At 44.4% G+C, this 19,402-nt stretch overlaps 1 protein-coding gene across 3 annotated transcripts in view; it reads left to right on the forward strand.

The window, feature by feature from the left end:
- Window positions 1-3,423, forward strand: part of INCENP (inner centromere protein) — a 29,373-nt gene extending 25,950 nt beyond the window's left edge. For all 3 annotated transcript variants that reach the window (XM_072637135.1, XM_072637134.1, XM_072637136.1), the window contains exons 17-18: window positions 1,516-1,666; window positions 2,820-3,423. In XM_072637135.1, coding sequence (XP_072493236.1) covers window positions 1,516-1,666; window positions 2,820-3,034 — 366 coding nt within the window. In that variant the 3' untranslated portion in view covers window positions 3,035-3,423. The remainder of the gene's footprint in view (window positions 1-1,515; window positions 1,667-2,819) is intronic.
- The last annotated feature ends 15,979 nt before the right edge of the window (window positions 3,424-19,402 follow it).

Below are 19,402 nucleotides of genomic sequence, written 5' to 3' on the forward strand. Positions count from 1 at the left end.
GGCCAACACTCGGTCTTCTTCCGGTGCTCGACACAAGTGGTCTTTCAACCTCTGCCTGAATACCTCTCAGGGTTGGGGGGCCCATCACTTGATGAGTCAGCCCATTGCATTTTTGGACAGCTCTGAATGTCAGGAGGTACCCAGGGTGGCCTCCTCCCATTGCCCTTGGTTTTGCCCTCTGTGGTCTCAGCCAGGTGCCCACCACACATGGACGTGAGGAGACAAATCAAGTCTTCTCTCCTCCTGGCTCAGCAGTCCCACATGTGTTGACATTGGATTGCCTTTTTCTGGGGACTGTCTGGTTTATTGATATCGAATGATGGGGTATAGCCTTAGCCTGGGAGGGGGCAGAGGCCAGAGGCACCAAGGCCACCTCCTTGTTTTTGAGGCCCACCTGCCTCTCCCTGTCTTTCTGGGATGCCATGTCACTGCTGACCTACCATGAACTTCCTGTCCCCTGAACGTCCTGGGTCCTTTTCACATGAGCTGATGACTCTCCATGCTTCGCCCTTGCAAAGTTGGATCGTCTGAAACCACATCTTAGCATTGACACGAATTCCTATTAAGTTCCATCTTCTCAACAATGTAACTGGGGTTCAGTGAGCTGGCACGGTAAACACCATGTGATGTGACCCAAGACTGTATCAGAGTTGGGGCTAGTGGCAAAATGGGATACCACGTTGGGGTTCAGCCTGCAGCATGCACCATTTCCTGTGTGAACTCTTCACTTTCTAGCACCCAGAGTTCTCTTTTGCAACGTGGGGCAGTGGGATGACCTCAGTGACCCCCCAAGGTCCCACTTAGTTCAAACTCTGAACCTCCTCCACATTCTGTGACCTCTACGGAGGAGAAGGGAAAGAAAGCCTTGGGAGAACTCTCCAAGGGGAGCCCAGTGTGGGGACCCCTTGGCCGCCTGTCAGCCTGAAGCTTAACCAAGCTCTGCAGGCTTGCCTCAGCTCTGTCTGCCAGCAGTTTCCTGATGTTTGGCTTTTTTCGGTCAGCAGAGGGTCAAGTCCAATAGGGCCTGGCCCTCAGGAGTGTTATCTAGGGTTTAGCTACACACATCGAGATGAGGCCATCTCCACCGCCCTTCCCCATTGCTCTCAGTGATCAGGTCCTTGGTCCATAAGGAGATGAAGATGCCCCACAAACCCTGTGGGGTTAGTTCACACATTCCCAGAAAACGAGCCTTTGGGCTCTTCTAGGCACAAGACCTACTCCTCACAAATAGTGATTTCTGTTGATCTAATTTTCTTGGTAAACATCCTTTCTGAGACTCCCAGCTAGAGGCTTGAGTGTGAATTATCCACAGTTTACAGATTAAGAAACTGAACCTCAGAGAGGTGGAGACATATCCTGAGTCTTATTCCTGACCTGTGGCCACTCAGGACCTCAGTCTCTTCATCAGTCAGATGGGGTGGGGGGTGGGTTTGGACTGGATCATCTCCAAGGTTCTTTCAGCTCTGGCAGCCCAAAGTGCCAGGAAGAGATAAAGAGGTCTCCTTTCTTCTTCAGTCTCCAGTTTGCAACTCTTATGAAATGACCCCCCAGGGCCCCAAGGGGGGCCCCAAGATCAACCCAGACAATTATGGGATGGATCTGAATAGTGATGACTCTACAGATGATGAGACCCAGCCCCGAAAGCCCATTCCTGCTTGGGCCACTGGTAAGTGTTGACCCCCCGCCCCCACTTAGTTACAAATGACCCCCACATTAAATTCGACTGAGGGTAGCATTGTTTAAAAGGCTAGAAATGTAGGCTGGCAGCAAGTTGTAAAGCTTGACCTTTAAATGCCAGTGGAAACTTTTGATCTAGAGGCTAAGCAGGGGAGGGTTGTGGTCAGTCCTGCTGGGCTTTTGAAGAATCCCTGTGTAGTCTTGTGGAGGATGGGTGGGGGAGACCCACAGGGAGGGCAGTGTGCAGGTGAGGTCATGGGGGGCTGTGTGAACTGCAGTGGTGGGCGAGGCAGGATCAATAAGTGGGTCAGATCCAGTTTAGATAGTCTAAGGTTTGATTGGCTCTCGATGGGCCATGTGGGAAGATAATGAGTGAGGAGTCGGGGGTAATGCTGAGATTGTGAGCCAAGTGGGCAGTGCTCTCCACAATAAGATGGAGGTATCCTTGAGGGGAGAGAATTCTGGATGTCAGATATTCTGAATTTGAGATGCCTGTTTGAAATAGCCAGGTGGCAGTTGGTGATTTGGGGCTGGCACTCAGGAGAGAAGAGAGGACTACATGGATGTGTAGCTCTGGGAGTGATCCACTTCACCAGAGGAGACAGTATAGAGAGAAAGGAGAAGGGGGCCCAGGAGGGAGCTTTGATCCAGAAAGCTGAGGAGCCGTCAGTTAGGAAAGAAGAGAAGCAGGCGAGGGGCGGGTGGCCTGGGGTCCATCAGCTGCAGAGACAAGACTGTTCCATTTGGCACTGAGGAGGTTACTGAGGACAGTTGCACTTGAAGGGGGTGCTGAGCATCTGACTTTTGAAAGGAGTTCACTGGAGGGAGGGAGGGCAAGGGAAGAGACATGCTGCAGGGTGGGCTCTCAGGAGGCTCCTTCAGGGACAAGAGAGGAAGGGATTGGATTGAGGTGCCTGGAAAGGACTTGACTTTACTGAGAGCCTGGGTCCTGAGGTCAGGGGAGGCAGGTTCTCAGCTGTGAGGGCTGGCAGTACAGGGGCTGATGAGAAGGGAACGTTTGGAGCAGCCTTGATGGGAGGAGTCATTAGGACTTGGGTCCTTGTGGTCATTTTGAGTCCTTGTCCTTGGGGTCTCCTTGGAAGCCCCCTGCTCTGGTGTGACACATGACCCTCTTGCCCCAGGGACCCAGCTCACCCAGGCCGTCATCCGTCAGTACTACCAGCCTCCTGACATTGACCAGCTCTTTGGCACCATCCTCAGTCCGAAGCTTGAGGACATATTCAACAAGAGTAAACCACGTTACCACAAGCGCACCAGCTCTGCTGTCTGGCATTCCCCACCACTGCCAGGTTCCCGGCCCTTTGTGGGCCTGTCTTATGGCCTGAAGAAGCCTTGAGAAGGGAGCGGGGAGGCCCCTCTTGGCCATCCTGTGGAGTCAAAGTGACTGTATATCTGGTTTTTTTTATATGTGTTGGAAGTTTTTTGGGTAGGCAAAGAAAGCTGAGCTTGACACTGAAGGCATCTCTAGAGCCGGAGCTGCCTGGCTGCAATGGGAGCCAGGCCTGGGGGCAGCAGAGACTGAGACCCCCAGAAGCTGTGGGTGAGCTCAAGGGACAATGGTGCTCACAGTGCCCACATGGCCAAGCCAGCAGTCCCTCACCTGTACATAAGTGCTAGTTTGCTAGGTAGCTAGTTTAAAGCTGATATCAGGCTCCAGCGTTATAAGGTTAGGTTAAGAAAAGGTTAGGTTATAAGGTTAGGTTAATAAAGTAAAATTTTCTGGGATATGATGTGGAGTTGTTGCTTTTGGGAAGGTCTTGATACTTGATCAAGAAACTGAAGCGTGGCCTGGGCTGGGAGCAGTGCCAAGGGTGGATTTGAGGTGGCCGAGTTCAGCAGGTACCTGGGCTGGGCACTGGGGTGAAACAGCTGACCCTCAGCAGCAGTCAAGGAGCAACAGAAGGTTCTGAGATGCCTTCCTGCCTTGACAGCCTGGGTTCCAAGGATTTGTCCATCTCTGCCTTTTCCTGGCCCTCCTGGCCTGGACATTGACCACTCCCCAGCCCGGACATTTCATGTCCCATGCTGTCTGGTCTCCGCAGCCCAGACATTCCTGTACTGTGTTCTCTGGTGCCACCCTCCCAGTTTGGGCTGGATGAGTTTGAGAGGCCTAGAATCGGGACAGGTGAGCAGCCAGGGATCAGTGGGAAGTGTTCAGAAATTCTCTTGTCATCTCATTAAGAGTATGGCTCAAATGGGAGCCTGTCTCTGGTTGCAGCATCTTAACACTGAAATGCACGCCTGCTCAGGGAGGATGATTAATTCCGATACCAACGATCGTTATAGCAATAACATATCTATGGCAGGTAAGGGAAGAGGGCAGACATACCCTGGCAACCCTTGTCTTGCCTTTTATTTCCCCTTTGGGGGTTGTATTTTTTTAAAATTCAGAATCAATTCCAACTAAACTAGCTGTTCCAAGTACTGTTCTAAAGCTCTTCGGTGTTTCCCCAGCTAATCGCCCTCCATCCCTCCCCAGAGCATACCTGTTCCTTCCACATCAGATCTTGAGAGGCAGCCTGGACCAGAGCAGGTGGAGAATGCAAGGCTGACTTTGAATGCCCCCATGGGGACTAAACTGGGTTTATGACCCTGGCAAATCACTTAAGCTGAGCCTCAACTGTTCTATCTATAAAATGGGCATCAGAATGTGCCATAAAGTGGTTGTGAGAATCTGATGAGCTCATGTTGGTAAAGTGCCAAAAATACTCCTTGTGTCCTTGAACAATTCATTTCATTTCTTGGCCTCTGTTTCCCCATATGTAAAAGGAAAGGGCTGGACCAGATGACCTTTGAAGCCCCTTCTAGCTCTGCATCTGTGATGCCATTAAATTCTTTTAAAAGTAGTTATTAACGATTTAAAATTCTTTTTTTTTGGAAATAGTTTATTTTTTTCAATTGCATGTTAATATTCCTTTTTTTATAATAAGGTTTTGAATTCCAAATTTTTTTATCCCTCCCGTTCCCCTCCCCTCCCCCCTCCACAAGAGGGCAAGCAATCTCCCATAAGTTATACAGATACAACGATGTAAACATGTCTGCATTAGTCATGTTGTGGAAGAAGAAACATAAGCAAAGGGCAAAGTCACACACCCAAAAAATAGCATGCTTTGATCTCCATTCTGACCCGCTAGTTCTTCCTCTGCACGTGGGCAGCATTTTCCATCTTGAGTCTCTTGCAATTGTCTCAGATCCTTGCGTTGCTGAGAAGAGCTACGTCTATCATAGTTGTTCATTGTACACTATGGCTGCTCTGTGTAGAGAGTTCTGGTTCTGACTTCATTCAGCCTCAGTTCCTGTAAGTCCAGGTTTTTCTGAAGTCTGCCTGCTCATCATTTCTTAGAGCATAATAGTATTCCATTACATTCATGTACCACAACTTGTTCAGCCATTCCTCAAGAGATGGGCATCCCCTCAGTCTCCAATTCTTGGCCACCACAAAAAGAACTGCTCTAAATATTCTTGTGCATGTGGGTCCTTTACCCTTTTTTATGATCTCTGTGATACAGACCTAGTACTGGTATTGCTGGATCAAAGGGTACACACAGTTTGGTAGCCTTTGAGCATAGTTCCAAATTGTTCTCTACAGTGGTTGGGATTACTTCACAACTCCACCAATAATGCATTAATGTTGTAATTTTCCCACATCTCTAACATTTATCATTTTCCTTTTATGTTATGTTAGCCATGACAATTTGATGGTTGTGTCAGATATCTCAGATTTGTTTTAATTAGCATTTCTCTAATCAATCGTGATTTAGAGCACTTTGATATATGACTATAGATAGCTTTTAATTATTTAATCTGAAAATTGCCTGTTCATATGCTTTGACCATTTATTAATTGGGGAATGAGTTGTATTCTTATGAATTGGACTCACTTCTCTGTATATTTGAGAAATGGAGCCTTTAATAGAAACACTGGCTGTCAAAATTGTGTCCAGTCTTTCTGCTTTCCTTCTCCTCTTGGTTGCATTGGTTTTGTTTGTGCAAAAACCTTTTAATTTCATGGAATCAAAATGATCCATTTTGCATTTCATAATGCTCTCTATCTCTTGTTTGATCCCAAAGTCTTCCCTTTGCCATAGATCTGAGAGGTGAACTATTCCATACTCTCTTAATTTGCTTTTGGTATCAGCCTTTATGTCTAAATCATGTACCCATTTTGAACTTCTCTTGGTATGCAGTGTAAGATATTGGTCTATGCCTAGTTTCTGCCATAATTTTTACCATTTTTCCCAGAAGTTTTGAGGAAATAGTGAGTTCTTATCCCAGAAGCTGGAGCCTTTGGGCCATTGAATTCTTTCTTCAAGGCCCAGGTCTTATCTCACTACATCGTGAAGGCTTCCCTGATTCCCCAGCTGAAAAAGTGGAACACTTTTGTGGAGTATGAGGCCCTCCTTTGTTCCCATCCTGTCCATGCACAACGTCTCCCACTTCTCTTGTTCAGTCATGTCCAACTCGGGGAATCCATTTGCGGTTTCCTTGGCAGATACTGGTGCATTTTGCAATTTACTTCTTGTTAGAGTCACGCTTGACCCTAATAAGGTTGCAATGAAAATTTATTGCAAGAGAGTTCAGAGGAACTGAACACTTTGGCCAAAGCGGATCCCCACCCTCCTTTCAGGATTAGGAAGCCACAGATAGAGAAGCAACATTGGCTTTATACTGTTAGTTCAGCACAGAAACTCCTATCAGGAGACAGATTGGCCCATTCTCCTTTAGGTCACCATCTTCTCTGAATGTCCATTACATAACCCCCCTTCATGTGATTTCCCCCTGTCAAACATGTTTTAACATAGGACTCATGATCAGAAAATGGAGGGATAATTTTATGTGGGGTGTGTCTGCTTATATACATGAGGTTCATTAAGCAAGTGCAGTGAAGAAAAGCTTTCTCCAGGGACCTCTTGGGCGTTTCAGCTAGCTGTAAGATTTGGTTCCTTTATCAAAAACTTTGTAATTTTCTCATTTTCCTGGGGCCTCAGTTTTCCTGCCTATAAAATTCTGAGGTAGAGGGGAAGATATCAAAGTTTATGCTGTGTGATTTGGTGATGCTTTGGAGCAATCCTCGAGAGCCCAAGACCAGGAGTCATGAAGAACTGACTTCAAATGCTGCCTCAAGCAATCAGGAGCTATATGACCTTAGGACCGCTGATGTGTCAGAACCTCACCTGCCTCATCTGTAAAACAGGGATAATAAAAACTTCTACCTTGAAGCCTACCTCTCATGAGGATCAATTAGGTAAAGTGCTTTGCAAACCTTTAGTGCCATGTAAATCTTAGCTGTAATTATAATGATAATCCATCATCACGCAACAATCACCGGAAAACCACTAAGAACCCTGGATCTTTCTCAGAAAACCTGTTGTTTAATAAAATGCTAGCATTTATATTCTGCTTTAAAATTTGTGCTGAAAACTTTACAAATATTATCTCATCCTTTCCTCATAACAGTTTACAGGATATGAGTTATTCTTATTCCTGTTTGACAGATGAGAAAGGTGACTTTTGATCCACAAAAATTTAATCAGGTGTATCTTGTGCAAACTGTTCCAAAGAGCACCATGCTAGTTCTTGGACGTTCTCTGTTCAAGGATTCCAAGGCAGCTCTTTGATTATCTATTCTACAATAGTTCCAGGAAACCAAAGGTAACTTCACTGACCTAGAGTTTAAAGATGCACATCTGCTTCCCTTTTTTAAAAACACGGTGCAACATTGGCTTTCCTCCATTCATAGAGTACATTTCTTATGATCAATAAAAGTGTGCCTTGCTGAGTTTATGCCTATATGGGTCTGTTGGCACTAAGTCTGTCATACCCAAATAAGGCACTAATGCTTCCTGGTTCCTGGTACCTATAAGGATGGAAGTCATGAATCTGGCCCTAGAGCACAATGTCACTAGATTTAGAACAAGGAAAGCCAGGGTTCAAGTGTCGGCTTTCTCATTTGCTAGCTCTTATTTCTCTATGACTCAGTTTTCAAATCTGTAAAAGAGTAGCTTGGTCTACATGACCTTTGCAGTTGCAGCATTCTCTATCCTGGGAGTCCCTAAACTGCTCTGACATTCTGGAATAATGCTCCTTCCAGCTTCCAGTATCACAAGTGGCCACTAGAGGGAACTCAGCACACATATTTACAGCATTCCTCCTCTGCTGTTGGGCTCAATATATATCTGGCATGTGGCACCTAGGTGGTGCACTGGATAGAGCAGCAGTGCAGGAGTCAGGAGGACCTGAGTTCAAATCTCACCTCAGACACTTGACACTCACTAGCTGTGTCCCTGGGCAAGTCACTTAACCCCAATTGCCTCATCCTGAGCCATCTCCAGACATCTGGATGAATATCTGGTCACTGGATTCAGATGGTTCTGGAGAAAAAGTGAGGTTGGTGACGTGTGCAGCCCTCCCTCACTCAAAACAAAGTCAACTGCAAGTCATGTCATTATTTCTCTGATGGCATGATCTTGTTTGGCAATGAAAGACAAACACAATCACACATATCTGACATGTACTCTGCTCTCCAGCCTCTACCCCATACCTGGGATATCTGCTCTCTTTGACAAACCTTATCCATAAAACTTATACGATTAAGTTTTCAGAAATAAATAAAGGAATGAATTTCAGATTTGTACCTCCCTGAGATTGGGTCAGCAAGCAATCGGAGGAACAGGGTAGAGCCATGGCTCAGAAATCCAGCCCACTGGCTCTCCTTGTGTCTGGGTGATTTTGCTGGAGCTGCTTGATCAGTCTACTGTTGCTCAGATTTAAACTTCAAAGACCAATGCAGTCCCACTGGCCCCATGTTGTGCCAGGTCCCTGCCTTCAGATTCCCGTTCTGACCAACTTTGGCCTGAATGAAGTTATAGGAGAAGGCGCCTGCCCCAGTCCTTTATAGAGGGAGGAGACTATGGGGGTGAACACTGCCTATGTCAGTCTTGTCAGTATGAACTTTTTTCTTAATTTTTTTTTCATAAGGGATGTCTCTGTGAGAAAGGAAAAGAGAGGGTAAGGGATACCTTGGGAAACGTCAGTGATGGAAAAACAATCTATATCAATAAATGTTTAAAATTCAATATGGAAAAAGTTCTCTCATATAAAAAAAGAAAAATGAGGAGGAGAATCCTGACTTGTATCAGATGATTATAGATAGAGATGGATGGATGAATGGATAGATACTTGAATGTCTAGATAGATGACTAAATAGATAAGATAGATGATAGAGATGGATGCACAGATGAATGGATGGAAAGATGGATAGATAGAATATTTACTAAACTCTCCCTCTCTGCTAGACACTAGGCTGAAGGCTGCAGTTATAAATGCAAACAAATAGAACAATGTCCTTCCTCCAGGTACATTCTAATGGAAGAAGACACCATGTAAAGAGTGCCCTATAATGCCAAAACTATTGGTGAGGAAGTCTGAAGAGAGACTCAAAAGTAAAATTAATACAGCTAGGGACCCTCATAAAATGTCGATCTGGGCTAGGGACTCATTTGGCAGAGGAGAAGGGTTCAGGACATTCTAGGATGGGAAGGCTGCTGAAGGTGAAAGGGAGAAGGAATCCTCAGCACTGGGAGTTAGAAATAAATCAAAAAGTCTTTCCAAAGTGGACAGAGACACACTCTAAAGAGAAAGGGTTTGCTGTCCTCAGGGATCACGCTGACTCCCAGGTGCTGTTGGGCGTGAGACTAGCTAATACCAGTCACAGGACAAAGAGAACAGTGATTCCCTGATGACGGTCATTAAAGTAGCTGTTTAGAACCTGATTACAATGTCAGAAGCATGTTGCAAAGATATGAGAAAAATCCTCTCTAGACTTGTCTGGGGTCACAGAGCTTGTTAGGGTCAGACGTGAAATTCTACCCTAAGTTCTCCTGACTGTGAATCCCACGCTCTTTCCACTATATCCCCCTTCCTCTTCCTGGATTAATTCTAAGAGATATATACCCTATCCCTCCTGGCCATGAAAATGAAAGTAATCATGAAGTAAAGTCAGACTGATTCTTTAAAAAGCTGGACAAAACTGGACTGCGTAGGTACACCATGCTTCTGAAATTGGTCAAATTGTATAGCTTGCTCCCTGAGATCCCTCACACTGGACTTATGTAATTCTTACTCTCCAAAACAGCTAGCCTAATGTATGATGTTCTGATCATGCCCAAATGAGGGGAGAACTAGAAGTCAGGCATCTTTCACACAGGAGACAAACCCATTTTGATAATTTTGCTAGTGGCCACAGAATGACCAACATTGATCAATATATTTGTTTTACAGTTAAAGTATTTGATCTCCCCTTTATGACATTTCTGCATTTCAAGAGGGAATATGTATCTTTCCTATATCTAATCTCTTTTCTACATTGAGTATCTTTTCTAGAAGAGACTCTGCTAATCACTTCTAGGGGAGACCCGACCCATGAGCCATATCTAAGCTTTGCTACATAGATTTTCTTCTACAATTCTTTCTGCTCCTGGGTGTGAGCATAATAAGCCAGATATAAAGAAAATCAGGGGGGTGGTGCGGAGCTATGATGGCAGAGTAGAAAGACGCACATACACTAGCTGTTCCCCCACAGCCCATAAAAGACCTGTGAAGAAAGAATCTTAACAAATTCTAGAGCAGCAGAAGCCACAGAACAATGGAGTGGAGGAGATTTCCAGCCTAGGATGACCTGAAAGACTGAGGGGAAAGGTCTGTCACATTGGATGCAGAGCAGAGCCCAGCCCAGCCTTGGCCACGTGGCACAGTGTGACTCCAGGAAGAGGACAAAAGCAGACGTCAGGGGTGGAGTTCCCATCAACAGTAGCAGTGATTTGCAGATTCTTCAACCAACAGGCACCAAAGGTCAGTGAGAGGGTTTTTTTTCAGTTGACTGAGAAGGGAGCAGAGTCTTCTCTTAGCTCCAGCCTCAGGTAGCAGTGGCAGAGGCCATATGGGGCAGGTGGCTGCAGTTCCCCAGCAGCCTGCATCCCTTGTTGGATGGTAAAACCCCTGGGGGAGCTGAGCACCTAATTCTTACCTCAGCCCTGTGTAGTGGCTCTGCCCCCACCTAATGCTCCTGGGGGATTTGAGCAGCTGGTCTTTATCCCACATTGAATGGTGACTCTGCCCCTGCTGAAAGCCCCTGGGGGAATTGAGTAGCTTATCTGACTCTCAGGCCCCAGTTCTGGCTTGGTCGAACTGGAGGCCAGGTGGCTATGGAGGAGAAACTATTACTCACAGATTCTGGGCACAAAAGTTTCTGGATGCTCCCAGACCAGTGTACAGGCTTGATTGTGCCACTTTGGAGGAACTGAGAACTTAGAGATCCCGAGAGTATACCGTACTCTTGACAAAGGACCCAAAAGTCAAGTAACTATTTGGGAAAATTCTCCAAAAAGGGAAAAAAGTAAGACCATAGAAGGTGACTTCCCTGGTGAACAGATATCCCATCCTTTTGGATGAGAAAGAACAATGCTTAGCATCAGGGAAAGACATAAAAGTCAATGCTTCTGTATCACAAACATCCAAAATAAATATTCAATCGTCTCAGGCCATGGAAGAGCTCAAAAAGGATTTTGAAAATCAAGAAAGAGAGATGGAGGAAAAAATGCGAAGAGAAATGAGAGGGCTGCAAGAAAATCATGAAAAGTGGGTCAACACCTTGCTAAAGGAGACCGCAAAAAATGCTGAAGAAAATAAAACCTTCAAAAATAGGCTAACTCAATTGGCAAAACAGGTTCAAAAAGCCAATGAGGAGAAGGATGCTTTAAAAAACAGAATAAGCAAAATGGAAAAGGAGGTTCAAAAGCTCACTGAGGAAAATAGTTCTTTACAAATTAGAACGGGACAGATGGAGGCTAAGGACTTTATGACAAACCAAGAACTAACAAAACAAAACCAAAAGAATGAAAAAGTGGAAGGTAATGTGAAATATCTCATTGGAAAAACAACTGACCTGGAAAATAGATCCAGGAGAGACAACTGAAAAATTATGGGACTACCTGAAAGTCATGACCAAAAAAAAGAGCCTAGACATCATCTTTCATGAAATTATCAAGGACAACTGCCCTGTTATTCTACAACCTGAGGGAAAAATAAATATTGAAAGAATTCAACTATCACCTCCTGAAAGAGATCCAAAAAGAGAAACTTCTGGGAACATTGTAGCCAAATTCCAGAATTACCAGGTCAAGGAGAAAATATTGCAAGAAGCTAGAAAGAAACAATTTGAGTATTGTGGAAATACAATCATGATAACACAAGATGTAGCATCTTCTACATTAAGGGATCAAAGAGCTTGGAATATGATATACCAGAAGTCAAAGGAACTAGGACTAAAACCAAGAATCACCTAACCAGCAAACTGAATACAATATTTCAGGGGAAAAAATGGTCTTTCAGTGAAATAGAGGACTTTCAAGCATTCTTGATGAAAAGACCAGAGCTGAAAAGAAAATTTGACTTTCAAACACAAGAATCAAGGGAAGCATGAAAAGGTTAACAAGAAAGAGAAATCATAAGGGACTTACTAAAGATGCATTCTTTACATTCCTACAGGGAAAGGCAATATTTGGAACTCTTGAAACTTTGTTCAGGATCTGGGTAGGTGGTGGGATTATACATACACACATACACACACACAGAAACAGAAACACACATGGAGAGAGACACACACACAGAGAGAGACACAGAGAGAGAGACAGAGACAGAGAGAGCGCAGAGGGTGAGTTGAATAGGATGGGATCATTTCTTAAAAAATGAAATTAAGGGGTGAGAGAGGAATATATTGGGAGGAGAAAGGGAGAAATGGAATGCAGCAAATTATCTCTCATAAAAGAGGCAAGAAAAAGACTTTTCAATGGAGGGAAAAAGTGGGGAGGTGAGAGAGAAAACATGAAGCTTACTCTCATCACATTGGACTCAAGGAAGGAATAAATTGCACACTCATTTTGGTGTGAAAATCTATGTTACAGTACAGGAAAGTGGGGCAGAAAGGGATAAGCAGGGTAGGGTGGATGGTGGAAGGGAGTGCACTAGAAGGAGGGAGAAATTAGAAGTCAACACTCTTGGAGAGGGACAAGGTCAAAAGAGAGAATAGAAGAAATGGGGCGCAGGTTAGGATGGAGGGAAACAAAGTTAGTCCTACACAACATGACTATTATGGAAGTCATTTGCAAAACTACACATATATAGCCTATATTGAATTGCCTGCTTTTCCAATGGGGATGGGTGGGGAGGGAGGAAGGAAGTGAACTTGGAACTCAAAGTTATAGGAAAAACTGTTGAGTTTTATTCTTGCATACAACTGGGAAATAAGAAATACAGTTAATGGGGCATAGAAATTTATCTTGCCCTACAGGACAAAAGAGAAGATGGGGCTAAGGGAAGGGAGGGATGTTAGAAGGGAGAGCAGATTCATGTTAGGGGTAATTAGAATTCTTGGTGTTTTGGGTTGGGAGGATGGGAGAGATGGGGAGAAAATTTGCATCTCAAAATTCTGTGGAAATAAATGTTGAAAATTTAAAATAAATAAATATATTTTAAAAAGCAATGAAATATTAGGATAACTTCAAATAAACTAAAAATTAAATGACAAAAAAAGAAATTCATTCAAGTCAGGGAACACAAGTGGAAATGAGTGGAGATTTCTGGTGGGTTTGATTAGGGAGAGGTAGCTCCTTTCTGAGTTCATATGGTAGAGAGAAACTGCCAAAATTTCTCAACCCCAATGGGGATATTACAAACGTTTCATTATTATATTTAAACATACATTCATATCTTAGATAAAAATAAATAAATATAAGCGAATATTATGTTTCAAACAGGGCCTCTTATAGATGAAATTGTGCCAGAGTGACAGAGAGATAATTCTTTTACGTATTGCAATCTTGTACATTCTTCTTAGGCCATAAAAGTTAATAAAAAGAGAGATTCATAAAAAAAAATCTCTTTGGGATCTAGATGCTTCTGAGATGAATCTGGACTCCACTTGATTCTATAATGCAGGAGACACTAGGGAGAAGCCCTCCATCTACCCTTGGCCATGAATCATATCTGTGTGTGCCATGTCCAATGTGAGAGTCCCTAAGAAGCAAGTGAAACCACCGATAGACTCCAAAGGCTGGTTCTAAATGATGAGTTCTTTTCTTTCCCCTTTGAATCTTCTGTATCTAGCACAGAACCTCTCCCTTAATAAAGGTTTGCTTTAAAAATTAAAATTAAATTAAATAACAACTCCATTGAAAATAAAATGAAAATAAAATTTTCAAAATTTAAAAATCAATTAAATATTTAATTTGATTAAGTGTTTGATAAAGGCTGAATTATGGGGAGCAGTGACGATAAGACTTACATCACTTACTCCTCCCCCTTGCCAGGGGCCAGCCGTGGGCACCGGCCAGATGAAGGGATGTCCGTTATCACGCGAATGGAGGCATTAAAAAAAGAAATGACCATCTCAGAATAACCACTGCCTAGTTGGACCTTTCCCTGGGCACCCTCTTGGAAGGTAGGGACAGCTTGACCTAATGCGGAGTTACAGCCTGTTTGTAAGGAAATACCCCAACACCCCTGGGGAAAGAAGATGGAGTCAGCTCTTTGTGTTGGAGGCTTGGAAATCTTCAGTAAATGGATTAGAATCATTGGTAATTAGGACACTCCTGGATTTGCACACAAAGAATTTCTATAAGTGCATAACATTTCAACTGTGAAGTCTCTGTGTGTGCTCAACGAAGCCTGCTTATCTAGTGACAGCAGTCAAAAAGTTGAACTGCACAAGTCTGGGCCGTATCCAAGTTCCTGGAGAGAAATCACAAGGTCACAGCCTGTTTATCTCCTTGTTGGTAAGTCCTTCCCTACAAACAGCTTCCTGCAGATTTCCCCCTAATGCAGCAAAGTCAATCCCGTCACTTGCTGTTTTCTTCCCCTTTCCTACACCCCCAGCACCTCGTCTGCATCAGTGGGAGGCACCCACACACGAACCAATGACCCCTGGGTGCAAACCATGTACCAAGTAGCTGATCCCACCTCAGCAAAGAAGCCTGGGAATCTCTTAAATGTTAAGATTTGGCTCAGAGGCAAACAAACCTCTTTGTCTCTTTGACTTAATAAAAAGATGTTTCCAAGGCACAGGTCTCACCAAAACATTCTCCTGGCCAAAAAATTTTCAGTGGCTGCTCTTTGTCTCTCTTACACCTGAAAGTAAGACCCTCCATAAATCCACGCTAGTATACTTTTCTAGCTGTATTTCACATCATTCCCCTTTACATGCTCTACATTTCTACCAGACTAGACTATTGCCTGCAACCTGATCACATTCAGCCTGACAACCCGTATGTAGTGACACTGGCTTTCCCTACCACCAACTCTCTTTCTCCTCCATTTTTTCTGGAAATCTTTATCTAAATTTCTCCTCTGGGCTTCCATGGATCGAGAGCAACCTTGAGGATCAGTTCTCTAAAGCAGCATCTCTTTGGTTCATTTACCTCACTCAGAAATTCTTCTTGTGTCAGAGTAGAGATCAATCATAGCCAGTGTCTAGGTCTTCACAAATGTCAAAATTGGGTCCCCATGGCTCTTGAAGCAATTTTCAGAGTAATGATACACCCTTCAGAAAATGCAGAAAATACATAAAAGATTCACTATGGCCCCTGGATAGGAAAAGGGACTAGATCTGGGATTTTATTAGCACAACAAACCCCAAGTGAGAAAGTCCCTCTACCAATGCAGGTTGTGACCTTGTCTCAACTTATTGAGCTACCTTTTGCCCTAAGAGTTTAAACTGCTTCTTTAGGATCATACAGTCAATCTGGGGCAGAAGGGGAGCTTCAATCCAGGTCTTTTTTGGTATGGCTGACCCTCTATCTACTCTGCACTGTATCTCTCATTTATAATAAATAGTCCACAAATGATCAAGATAACTCTCCTCCCTCTTCTGTGAGTCCCTCCTTACACCTGCTTGGGAGAGGGGATGAGGTTATGAAGTATCCCAGACTCACAGCACCATCTTATGGGAGGAATAACTGAGGTCCCAGCTGACTTGAACCAGGTATTCATGCCCTGAGGACGTACACCCCAGTGAGTAGGTGCCATGGACACAGAGAACTTACAACCCAGCCTAAAGACCCTGAGGAGAAGAGGGTCACTCCAGAGCCTCTAAAATGTCGAAAGTTCTGGCTCTGTTCAAAGGTCAGGCAAGGGCATAAAGGCCATGCAAGAACTACACCATCACGTGGCATCTCATTCTATGGAACTCAAATAGGACAAAATATGCAGATTCCCTGCCTTTGGGCTCCAGCTAGGGAATCAAGGGGAGAGGGCTGGGCCCTGAGGATTTATCCAGTGTCCCGTTTCTTTGGTGGAAGAAGGAGCAATGGCCTGAAGTGTGGATACTCAGAACCTTGTCCTCATACTCTGGAGATTTCTGAGATTCTGGTAAAGAATTCTGAGGACTAAGGGAAGGATGGAAGGCAGAACACAGACCTGAACTGCAGAGGTACAAGTAGGGTCAGAGAGGCTGGATGTCATAGTGGAAAAGAATACTTGCTTGGGAGTGAGTAGAGCTGAGTTCAAATATTGGCCTTGCTAATCTCTGGATGTGGGCAAGGGATAGAACCTTTTTAGGCTGCCTCATTTGTCAAATGATTGAAGGTGGGTGAATGAGGTGGATGGCACATGAGTGAGTGTCTCAGCTACTTCTGAGATGGGTACCATTCTCTCCTCTTTAGGACCTTGAAGCTGGACTTCCCTCCTCACAGATTTCCAGAGGCTCATTTCTTTGGCCTTCCAAAACCCACAAGATTGGTGCCTCAAAGTAATCTCTTTCTACTCAAAGGCAAAACAAAAAAACACCAAGACAGACGGAGAATGACCCACATGTCAACCTTAAAGAGGGAGAAGGTCCAAGGCCTGCCCCTGATGACATTATCTCTTACTAGCTATTATCAAAAGAGAGAGAAGAGAAATACTGAGACAGAGAGAGACAGGGGGAGAAAGAGACAGAGATGGACCAAGGAAGAACTACCAAGGAGAATGGTCAAGGCTCTGGTTTGGCAGCACCTTCTGAAGGAACCCCAAGTTCTTTAGGATGCCCTCATCTACCATGTAGTTTGCAGGAAGAAACCAGGAATAGAATGACTACACATGATCCTAAGTCTCTCCAAGCCACATTGATAACACTTCATTGTGACTCTCCCCAGCCTCCTCTACCAGGTGAGTCACATGAGTGGAAGTCTCGGAATGTGCCATTCCCAATTCTGCCTATTTTACCAAACCGAGGCTCAGAGAGTTTCAGTAAACATATTATCATCCAGCTGCCTCCCAATGCATCTCCTTACCTCCAGTCTTTCCTTTTCTTTATTAAGTTACCAACTAGGATTTCCTAAAGCCGTCATTCCACAAGCATTAGGAATTACCTGTTACATACCAGTTGCTGAGATGAGCACAGAGGCTGGAAGGGGAAACAAAAGCAAACCAAGAAGCAACCCCTGCTCTCAAGGAGCTCACGGTGTAAGGAGGATTGCTGTCTGATTGATACTGGTAAATCACACATCTGACTGTGTCAGTGTTCAACTCCAAAACCTTGTGACTTTATTTCATCGAGGACTCAATACACATTTCTCTTTCTAGCATCCAAAGTCTTTACCATTTGGATTTTTCCAACCTTTCTGACCTTTCCTGACTGATCTCACTTTGCTGCCCCTCACAGATGCTCCCTTTCAGCTGTTCCATCTACAAGACATTCCATATCCTGCCTCCAGGCCTTTGGAGACAGGTGGTGTTGTGTGCTGGGAATGCTGTCTTCACCTGTGGCTCAGAGAATCCTCACATTCCGTCAAAGCAGAGCTTAGATACCACCCCAGAGAGGATGTTCCTCCCACACTGTTAGTGTGCTCTGTCTCCCTGTCTCTCTGTCTCTGTCTGTCTCCCCTCGCTCTATGTTTCTCTGTGTCTTTCTCTTTCTTTCTCTCTCTTTTCACTAAAGTAAAAAGTTTGCATTAAAATGAAGACTATATTTAGCATTCATACCCTGATTGCCTCAGTTTCCTCCTCTGTAAAATGAGCTAGAAAAGGAAACAGCACACCACACTAATATCTTTGCAAGGAAGCCCCAAATAGGGTCATGAAGAGTGCGATATGACTGAACAATTTCTTTGTATCTGTTGTTTCTGCCAAGTACAATGTAAGTTCCTTGAGGGCAGGGGCTGATTTCTTTTTGTCTTCATATTCCCAGCACCTTGTATAGGATCTGGCAAGTAACAGACAATAAGTCAGTGCTTGTTGAGTTCATTGGCTTGGGTCACAAGGCTGTGAGAGCAACTTCTCGGACCCTGAACCTAATGCTTCATCTGTGCCAGTCTCCAAGTACTCCTTTCCCCCTTTCCCTCCCAGTCACCAAAGGCAGAATATAGATCAGAAACTAGAGTCTGTACTCTTAGACTTCCTTGTTTCCCTAGGACTCAGCTTTCCCACCTGCCCTCACCTCCCCACATCCACACCACTGCCTGGGAGGTGCTAGATTCTTGGATCGATTTTGAATATGCCTATGTGTGAATGTGTTTGTGTTGTCTGACAGAATGGAAGTTCCTTGAAGATGGATACTGATGCCTTCGTGTCTTTGTACAGCCAGCACAGTGCCTGGCATGTAATACAGGACTAACAAGGGCTTGTTAATTGTTTTCTCCCACAAATGTTGATCTTTCTTGTTGCCGATCCTCAAACCACTGGGAAGCATACGAGTTCACACTGTGAATTTAGGAGTTTGGGATTCTTTACCTAAAGGGTTGTACAATGGGATTGAGTCCCTTAGCTGTGTTCCTACAGGCTCCATTTTGAAAAAATGGGAGTGAAGATGCTACCCATGGCACAAGAAGTTAATAATAATAATAACAATACTAGATAGTGTTCATACATTACCTTAAGATTTAGAAAGCCCGTGTCTCCTTGGAATCACACACAAATTCCATGAAGTGACGGTGAAATGTATCATTATCTGGAAAGTGAGGCTCAGTGAGGTCAAATGACACTCCATGGACAGATGGCTGCTGTTAGAATTGGCATTCAGACCAGTTCTCCCCTGAATCCAAGGCTTGCCTTCTATCCATCATGCCACCTGGCCTCTCTTTGGAATCTCCTACTAACTGGCACTATGAATTTTGGTCTCCACCTTCCTGTGCCCCTTAAAGAAAGCCACCCATGTTAGGATATTTCCATGATCCCTGTGGATGGAAGAATCAGTGAGAAATATACCCAAAATGGTCAGCGAAATATCACATGCTGTCAAAGTCAGAAGAACTGGAGCAGGTGTTGATGTCTCCCAGAGTGGCATTATGAATGTCCCTTGTAAAGTGCTTAGAAGCTGCAGTCAGCTCTTCTTCTAACCCTAGGACTTCCCATCAGGTTTAGTTCTGTCTCCAAGCACCCAAACTCTGAAAAGGCATCCAAGGCACCCAGTTTCCCACCACAACCAACAACTGGCAAGAAGGAGGAAGGACCGGATCTCACAGAGCTGGGGCTCCAGCTGCCAGGGGTCCATGCCCTGAGGATACGCCCTTACCTGCCAGTGAAGAGATGCTAGGGAACATGGGAGAGGTTTCATTCCAGGTTGGAAGCCCTGCGGAGGGGTTTCATTGAGAGAAGCCAGAAGAGGGTATGGGACAGGGGTAGAAATGGAAGGTGTTCCAGGATTTGCCATGATATCACTTGATTGACTTTTGGGG

The sequence above is a fragment of the Notamacropus eugenii genome, chromosome 2, assembly GCF_028372415.1.
Source record: "Notamacropus eugenii isolate mMacEug1 chromosome 2, mMacEug1.pri_v2, whole genome shotgun sequence".
Taxonomy (NCBI): Eukaryota; Metazoa; Chordata; class Mammalia; order Diprotodontia; family Macropodidae; genus Notamacropus; species Notamacropus eugenii.